This window comes from Delphinus delphis, chromosome 15 (assembly GCF_949987515.2).
Source record: "Delphinus delphis chromosome 15, mDelDel1.2, whole genome shotgun sequence".
Taxonomy (NCBI): domain Eukaryota; kingdom Metazoa; phylum Chordata; class Mammalia; order Artiodactyla; family Delphinidae; genus Delphinus; species Delphinus delphis.
The window spans coordinates 29,024,069-29,032,399 of record NC_082697.1 but is presented as its reverse complement, the minus strand read 5'-3'; the positions used below and the strand labels follow the sequence as shown (position 1 = coordinate 29,032,399).

Sequence of the window (8,331 nt, the reverse complement as noted above, 5' to 3'; positions counted from 1 at the left end):
TCGGGTCACGTGGCGAGGCCGCGGCCACGGCCGTCACCGCTGTGGGTGGCTGCACTTGGCCGCCGCCGCGCCCCTCCCACGCCCGGGTGGGCCTGGCCCTGGCTCCTACTCCCCACGGCGGCCACCCCTGCTGCCTTCCTGTCCCCTCGGGCGTTGGGGGGTCGGGCAGAGCAGGACATGGGTGACCGGAAGTGGGAGTTGTGAGTGTCGCAGCCCGGGGCGGGGAGGGCCCAGGCGCTGTCGGGCCTCCGCGACTCACGCATGGAGAGTGCTGGCCGTCGGGCTGCGGACCGACCGCTAACCGGGACGCACGGGCTCTGCTGGGCAGAGGCTGTGCTGAAGCGACCGGCCTCTTCGGGCGCGGGAACATGAGGCCAGGCCCGGACCCCGCTGCGGGAGTGGCGCGCGGTGTGCGGGCCTGCCCGGGTCGCGGGTGAACGGCGCGGCGCCCCGGGACTCGGTAATTGGCGCGAGCGAGCGCGCGCATGCGCGGGGCGGCGGCGGGCACGTGGCGGGGCGCAGGGCTGCACCGCGCGGGAAGCGCCTCGGTGTCCTGGAGCCCTGCGGGCCTGGCGACCTCCTGCCTCATGTGCCAAGTGTAATGGAGACCGGCGCCACCATGGGCCCCACTCTGCTAACGCCACCTGGTCCCTGTAGCCCAGAGCAGCCCTGAAGGGGCCGCCGCTGGTCTCGTTTATTCCGTGTGGACCCTGGAGCCAACCTGTCCTGAGTCTCCACCCTGCAGCCCGTCGTTGTTGGCGGCGGCATGGTCTTCTGTCTGGAGAACGAGGAAGCGCGCCGCCCGCTGGGAAGCACCATGGTCCAATTCCAGGCCTCTGAAGTCCAGCAGCTGCTACACAACAAGTTCGTGGTTATCTTGGGGGACTCAAGTGAGTGCCCTTCTAGAATCACACTTCCCGGTCCCACACCTGCAGCCTGTTTTCTGCATCTGAACCCTCTGCCTCCATCTCAAATCTCCTTCCTGATACCTAGTCTGGAACAGTCCAGTAGGTTTTCTCTTTTTATTTCCCTAACGCCTTACACAGGTGTCCTGACAGATGTAGCCTGTCAAGCTTTTCACCCCATCCTTGCTCAGCATTTTTCTTTCTGACAGTCCCCCACAATGTCCCTCATGGAAGCAGTGGATTGTGCTGTCTGTCTCTTGGGTGACTTGGCTGACTTATTTCTGCCAGGTGATCTTGGGTCACTATATACTGAGTTGAGAAGTGATGTACAGCTAGAAGGAACAGAGGTAGTGCCAGGACTTTGTAACCTCACCTTCTCTTCTGTCTCTAAGTCAACACTCCACAAAGGTGGTGTTGGGCAGCCCCAGCCCTGGGAAGATGGGAGGCCTGGATTTGGAAGGAGCTGGGGTGGAGTGCAGCCTGCCTCAGCCGCAGGATCTCTGTCTCCCTGCAGTCCAGCGGGCTGTGTACAAAGACCTGGTGCTTCTGCTCCAGAAAGACTCACTGCTCACAGCCGCCCAGCTGAAAGCCAAGGTGAGGGAAGCTTGGTGGCCATGCCAGTGGTGGGTGGGCACAGACTCTGGCCTGGTAGGGTCCTCCTCCTTGGCATGGGTCTGACCAGCTGGGTCGGGGGGTGGGCAGGGGGAGCTGAGCTTTGAACAGGACCAGCTGATGGCTGGGGGTCAGCTGGGTGAGCTGCACAACGGGACACAGTACCGAGAGGTCCGCCAGTTCTGCTCGGGTTCTGGCCACCACCTTGTACGCTTCTACTTCCTCACCCGCGTTTACTCCGAGTACCTCGAGGGAATCCTGGAGGAGCTGACATATGGGCCTGCCCCGGACCTGGTGATCATCAACTCCTGCCTCTGGGATCTCTCCAGGTTGGGGCAGGGGGAGAGGGAAACCAGGGGTGGAGGTATGGCTCAGAGGCCACCCACCCCTGTGCTCTTGCCCACCCTTTGTGCTACCCAACAGGTATGGCCGCTGCTCGATGGAGAGCTACCGAGAGAACCTGGAGCGGGTGTTCATGCGCATGGACCAGGTGTTGCCAGACTCCTGCCTGCTGGTGTGGAACATGGCAATGCCCCTAGGAGAGCGTGTCACTGGGGGTTTCCTTCTGCCTGAGGCAAGTGACCAGAGCCCCTTAGGATAGAGGACGGGGCAGCTGACTGGTAGATAGAGGACCCTCCCTTCCAAACCTGCTTCATTCTGTGGCTCTTAGATGCTGCACTTTATCACTCAGCTCCAGCCCCTGGCAGGCTCTCTGCGGCGGGATGTGGTTGAAGGGAACTTCTACAGCGCTACACTGGCTGGGGACCACTGCTTCGATGTCTTGGATCTCCACTTTCATTTCCGGCATGCAGTACAGCACCGTCACCGGGACGGTGTCCATTGGGACCAGCATGCCCACCGCCACCTCTCACACTTGCTTCTGACCCACGTGGCTGATGCCTGGGGTGTGGAGCTGCCAAAGCGTGACTATCCCCATGGTGAGCCCTACCACAAGTGGGGACGGTAGTGATGCAAAGAGGGCCCTCAAAGCATAGGGCTCATAAACAACAGGACAGAGATCCTCAAGGGGAGTAGAGGCCCCTTGAAGGACCGTTGTGGATCCTGAGTGCTCCTTCCTTCCCCTGGGTTTCTGTATGGTCTAGCCGTGTGGTCACCCATGTGTATGTGAGTGAGCATTGAGCACATAAGGCAGCATGTCAGAGACCCTTATGCTACAGATAAACGGAAAAGGAATGGGAATACTTTTAGACAGGAGTAGATGTTGGGGGTGGAAAGGCAGAAACAGAGGAAAGGTAATCCAGGCAGTGTGGCAGAAACAACGAAGCCCCTTGGCTGGTGCTGTCACCCCCTCAGTTCCTGCCTGCTTATAAAGGGAACATCGTGGGTGATTGTTCCATGTCTGCTTCTGCCCTGGATCGTGTCCTCCAAGGCTAAGGTTCCTGCCTCACTTGTTGACAACTCATCCCTTTAAGCCACTTGTCTAGGACAATTGCTGTGTACATACTACCTACAGGATAGTGTTTATTGAATTGGAGACACGAATCATGTTAGAAGGCTGTAGTAGCATTAAGGGATGTGAGGGCATAGAGAGGTCAAGAATGTCACTTTTAGCCTGGAGTTGGAGCATCAGGGAAGTGAATTAGGATCTTGATTATATAATAGTCCAATTTCTTTGTTTTTTTAGGTGAGAACTAAATCTCATCTAAATCAGTTGGAGAACTGATCCCCAACAAATGAAGGGTTGCTCTAAAAGTTGTAAGGCTAGTTTATCGTGGCTCAGGTCTTCTGAATCCAGTTTGGAGCCACAGAAATAGGAACATCAAAGGGAAGAGTTGGGTGGGAGGATGAGTTGGTGAGTTTGGTTAGGGCAGATCTCTTTGAGGTACTGTGAAGATGTTGAGTAGATTTGGAGTCAGTGATGCCCAGCAGGGAGATGGCAGCTGAGGGCATGAATGTGAACAGACGGAAAGAGCAAAACAATAGCCATGTTTTGGAGTTGGAAGGGAAGAGGGGCTGATGGAGGAAACAAAAGGAGACAAGGGTAGAGTCACTTTCAGGGAGGACAGAGGCTCTTGGCCACGTGACTTGTCAGGAAGCGAGGAAGTGGTTACATTTCATAGGATAAGTGTTGAAGGAGTGGAGTAGGGTTAAAAGAGGTAGTGAGCAGTTGATGGAGAGAATGGCACCTGGGCAAAATACTCTTTGTGGGAGGAAATATGAAAGGAACAAGGGCCTACTGGGAGAAGGAAGTGACAGGATCTTTGTTTTTAAGAGAGAAGGTTTACTAAGCTTATTTATTGGTCTGTGGCAAGGAGCTGGGAGAGGAAAAAGCTAAAGATACAGGAGCTGGGCAACAGAGGGAGGAGACTGGAGGGGAGCATGAGGTCAGAACAAAGGCAAATCCACTGACTATTGAGACAGGCAGGGAAGAAAGAGTGCAGCTTGGGCTTGGCCTGAAATGAGAGGGGATGAGGAAACCTGTGTAGGAAGTAGAGGGTGCTGTGTTCTCCAAGAGGAGGGAGTAGAGGTTTAGAAGTGTGGACAGCCACAGTTCAGGGCGGCCTGGCTCCCCAGGCCTACCTAAAACAACCATCCCATTCCTAGACCCATGGATTGAGGACTGGCCAGAGCCGGATCATCTCTTCCAGGGGAGCCAGGGGCAGACCCCAGCCTTCAGGGAGCAGCTGGCCTTGCCCCCACCCTCTCCTTTACCCCTTCCCATGCATTTTCCCTACCCTCTTCCTCAGCCCTCCCCACCTCCTCTGTTTCCACTCCTGCCCCAGGATCCCCCTTTTTTCCCAGGCCAGCCCTTCCCACCCCATGAATTCTTCAACTTTAATCCAACAGAAGACTGCTCGATGCCACCCCACTTAGGTAGGTGCCTCTACAACCTCCCAGCACACCTTTCCCAGCATCCCCTTGAACCTCCCCCATCCTAGCCTCCTGTGTCCAGGTGGGCTGAGAGGAGTTGGGTAGCCCTTGTGCCCCCCAGGCTTGGGTTCAGTCACAGCTGAGTCTGGAGCAGCATCCGTAGACTCATTAATTAGCTCATTGATTGTCACAATTTCCTGACTTGGAAGTAGGGGAAGTAGTATTGCCATTTTGCAAATGGGGAAATTGAAGCCCAGAGAAACTCACCCTGGAGGACCAGAACTGCCTGAAGGCAGAGCTGGGCTCACCCTGGCCAGAAGCCCATTCTGATAATGGCTGGTTCTTTTGTAGGATGTAGCCCCGCAGTGAACTTTGTGCCTGGCCCCCTGCCTCCTCCAGTCTCCAGCCCTATCCCCCATGGTCAGCACCGGGGCCTGGCCATCCACCGGGGGATGCCACGCTGTATTCACACCAGCCCCTACCACGTGCCAAGGACAGGGGCACCCTGCAGGCAGCGTCCCAGACACTCAGACAGGCTGATCCATACATACAAACTGGACAAATGGCCTCCTCCCCATTCGGGGACGTGGCCTGGGTAGAGTGGATCTTATGCTGGAGCTGAATGTGCCAGTGGCCCTGCAGTGCCTGCTTCCCACCCCAGGTGCTGGGCCAGGGTATCTTGCTATGCCTGGCATTGTTGTTGTCCATTGCTGTCACCAATAAAGGCATGGAAGAACAGAGTAGCATCTTTTTGTGTAAGGGAGTAGGTCTCCCAGCCATGATCTTAAAAGTTGGGGAGGCTGCCTCTGGGCTCTCTGCGACCTTGGACCTTTTAACCCACGCTGTTTAGAAATCATTGAATGCATCCTTCCTACTGTCTCACACACTTGTTTACACCCTCACCAGAACACACGTGTACTTAACAAAGACCCTGGAGGGGTTCTTTGTTGTCAGCAGCTCTTTGGGATTGGGAAATATCAAGGGCTGAGTTGAAATTGTCAATATTTTATATGCAGTTTGGAATCTGGCTAGATCTCACCTATACCAGTCTCACACATTCATGTGTATGTTCAACACTCATCTGCTCCTGGAGATACAAGATACATACCTTGCACAATTTCTTGGCACATGGTAGACACTCATTAAGTGGTTGGAACTAAACAAAAAGCTCCCGAGCCCATGTGGGAGACTGATTAGAACCCTCCTCCTCTCAGAAATCACCCAAGCGAAAGTGAAAATGAGAAACAAATGTAAATACCATATCTGATGACCAGGAAGGAGCAGAAACTCCAAACAGTGAATTAGGTGGATAGGCTGAAAAACGCAGTGGAACCACTGCTTGGTACAAATCAGTTTGGAAATTCTTGGGCAGCATTTACTAAAGTTGAACATTTATGTACTCTGTGATTCAGCAATTTCACTTCAAGAGAAATGAGTACATCTAGACAGATTTACCAAAAGACTTGTGCAAGAATATTCATAGAAGTTTTTTTCATAGTAGCCAAAACTTGGAAACAAGCCAAATGTCCATCAACAGGAGAGTGGGGGCGTCCCTGGTGGCGTAGTGGTTAGGAATCTGCCTGCCAATGCAGGGGACACTGGTTTGAGCCCTGGTCTGGGAGGATCCCACATGCCACGGAGCAACTAGGCCCATGTGCCACAGCTGCTGAGCCTGCGCTCTGGAGCCTGTGAGCCACAACTGCGGAGCCTGTGTGCCACAGCTGGTGAAGCCTGTGTGCCTTGAGCCTGAGCTCCGCAGCCGGGGGGAAGCCACCGCAATGAGAAGCCTGCAGTGAAGAGTAGCCCCTGCTCGCCGCGACTAGAGAAAGCCCGCGCACAGCAACGAGGACCCAATGCAGCCAAAAACAAATAATTTTTTTAAAAAAAGGAGAGTGGATATTCGTCCCATACAATGGGATAGTAATAAAGGAAAACAAATGCTGATAGATGCAACGACATGGATAAATCTCACAGATATAATGTTGAAAGAAGCCAGAAACTAGAATACATTTTATATGATTTTATTCTGCATGATTTCAAGAATAGGCTAATCTATGGTGATAGAAATCAGAATTGTGGTTACCTTTTGGAGGAGGTATTGATTGGGAAAGGGCATGATGGAACTACCTGGGGTGATGGAAAAGTTCTATCTGGCTGGTAGTTACATGGCCACACAAAGACACACAAATATGTTAAAGTTTATTGAGCCAGAGACCTCCCTGGCAGTCCAGTGATTAAGACTCTGCCCTTCCAATGCAGGGGTATGAGTTCAATCCCAGGTCAGCCTGCATGCCGTGCAGTGAGGGCAAAAAAATTTTTTTAATTGAGCCATACCCTCGATATTTGTGCATTTTATTCATATGTAAAATGTATGTATTATATGTCAATTAAAAGGGAACCAGTGGAGTTCCCTGGTGGCTTACTGGTTAGGATTCACTGCCATGGCCTGGTTCAATCCCTGGTCAGGAGCTGAGATCCCACAAGTCGTGCAGTTTGGCCAAAAAAAAAAAAAAAAAAAGAATCAGGATATCCAGGAGTGGTTTAACATTAAAAAGACACCTAAAAATTTAATTCACCATATAAGCAGCATAAAGCAGAATAAGTAGTCCTTTTAGTAGATGAAGAAAAAAAAATTTTTTTTAACATTCAACATCCACTCATGACCAAAACTGCTACTAGCAAACTAGGAGTAGAAAGGAATTTCCTTGACTGGATAAAAGTTAACTATCAAAACTCCACAGTAATTCTTAATGGTGGAAACTTAAAAGCAGTTCTTTTAAAATCAGGATCAAGTCAAAGTTACCTGTGAACAGCAATTCCATATACCATTGTCTGGGAATTCCAGCTTGTATAGGCAGAAGATGAACACAAAGGAAGAGGACCTATTCTCATAACATCTGGCTTTTAGATGGATGTGGTATCCTTGGGTTTAGAGGGCTTCACAACTTACATATATGTTACAAATATTTTGCAAGTATACAGTATCACATATCGATTTTAAAAACTTTTTTGGTTTTAGACATTTGAAGACACAGGCCAGAAAATATGATAAAAGCTACAGCTCCTAAGTTCTTTTATTTTGAAGATGGAAAATATTTGAAAGGTAATAGAAATGTTTGCTCAGCAGAAAATAACTTGTCCAAAGTTGGTTGCATCCAGATCCTGACAGAACCTTACAAAAGACAGGTCTTTACCCCCGGAATAATAGACTAGGGTTGGGACAGCAGTCGGAGACAGTGAAGCCAGCTAGATTGGGCCCTTCCTTCTCCTGGATTCTCATGAGCTCTGCCCTCGATGCCTCTGGGTTTCAGGCTGGGGAACTCAGGCTAGAGTTTTGGGTTAAGGAGATTTTGAGGAGTCAATGAAGCCGCCAGTGGGCCGGAGATGCTCCTTCCTGGCCCCAAGATCTACCCTCTCCGCCACTGCCGGCCCGGCCCGGGAGATACCTCTCCCCCTCCTCATTTCCTTCCCGCACCCAGCCAAGCCCGACTCTTCGTAGCCAGAGCTGGAGGTCTCCGCTAGGGGAGCAAGCCATGCACCGAGTCAAGGGGCTGCGATTCCGGGGGTGGAGTGGAGGTGGGGGGAGGTGTTGATTTACGGGGGTGGCTAGCACTTACCCTATGTGAGTGCCCACAGCCCTCTGATCCCTGGCAAGGCTAGGGATTTCCTTCCCAACATAAGGCCCATGCCCACCCAGCTGTGCCTCCACGGTCAACGCGCGAGCTCGGCGCTCTCCAGCCGTCGCCCTGACCCCTCTCCCGCGCACCTGAGCCTAGAGGTCGCTCCTGGGGCAACCTCCCCGCGCAGCGCAGGTCTTCTCCTCCTCCTCCTCCCCCAAGGATCCAGTCGGCCCCCTCCTTCTCTGTGACCACGGACTCTCGGCGAGCAGTGCTGCTCCCCTCACCCGCTAGCGGGGGCGGGGCCGCCCCCTTTCCCCGGCACAGAAGCGTCTGGGTGAGAGCGCCCCCTCCCGGCTCCCCGT

At 53.0% G+C, this 8,331-nt stretch overlaps 1 protein-coding gene across 2 annotated transcripts; it reads left to right on the top strand.

Moving 5' to 3' along the window:
- The first annotated feature begins 5 nt into the window (after window positions 1–5).
- Window positions 6–5,083, top strand: PCED1A (PC-esterase domain containing 1A). Of its 2 annotated transcripts, XM_060031116.1 has the most exons (8): window positions 6–460; window positions 746–890; window positions 1,420–1,499; window positions 1,608–1,846; window positions 1,941–2,091; window positions 2,188–2,455; window positions 4,083–4,352; window positions 4,701–5,083. In XM_060031116.1, exons 2-8 carry the CDS (start codon window positions 767–769, stop codon window positions 4,946–4,948), a joined length of 1,380 nt encoding a protein of 459 aa, XP_059887099.1. In that variant the 5' UTR covers window positions 6–460; window positions 746–766; the 3' UTR covers window positions 4,949–5,083. The 2 variants fall into 2 exon arrangements, with proteins under 2 accessions (XP_059887099.1, XP_059887100.1); XM_060031117.1 differs by having other exon boundaries at window positions 8–890; window positions 2,209–2,455.
- The last annotated feature ends 3,248 nt before the right edge of the window (window positions 5,084–8,331 follow it).

Excerpts from the sequence above, each read along its gene's own strand:
- PCED1A (XM_060031116.1), top strand. The coding sequence starts at position 767 with ATGGTCTTCTGTCTGGAGAACGAGGAAGCGCGCCGCCCGCTGGGAAGC. Across the intron at positions 1,500-1,607 it reads CCGCCCAGCTGAAAGCCAAG|GGGGAGCTGAGCTTTGAACA; the intron begins GTGAGGGAAGCT and ends GGGGGTGGGCAG. Across the intron at positions 1,847-1,940 it reads TGCCTCTGGGATCTCTCCAG|GTATGGCCGCTGCTCGATGG; the intron begins GTTGGGGCAGGG and ends GCTACCCAACAG.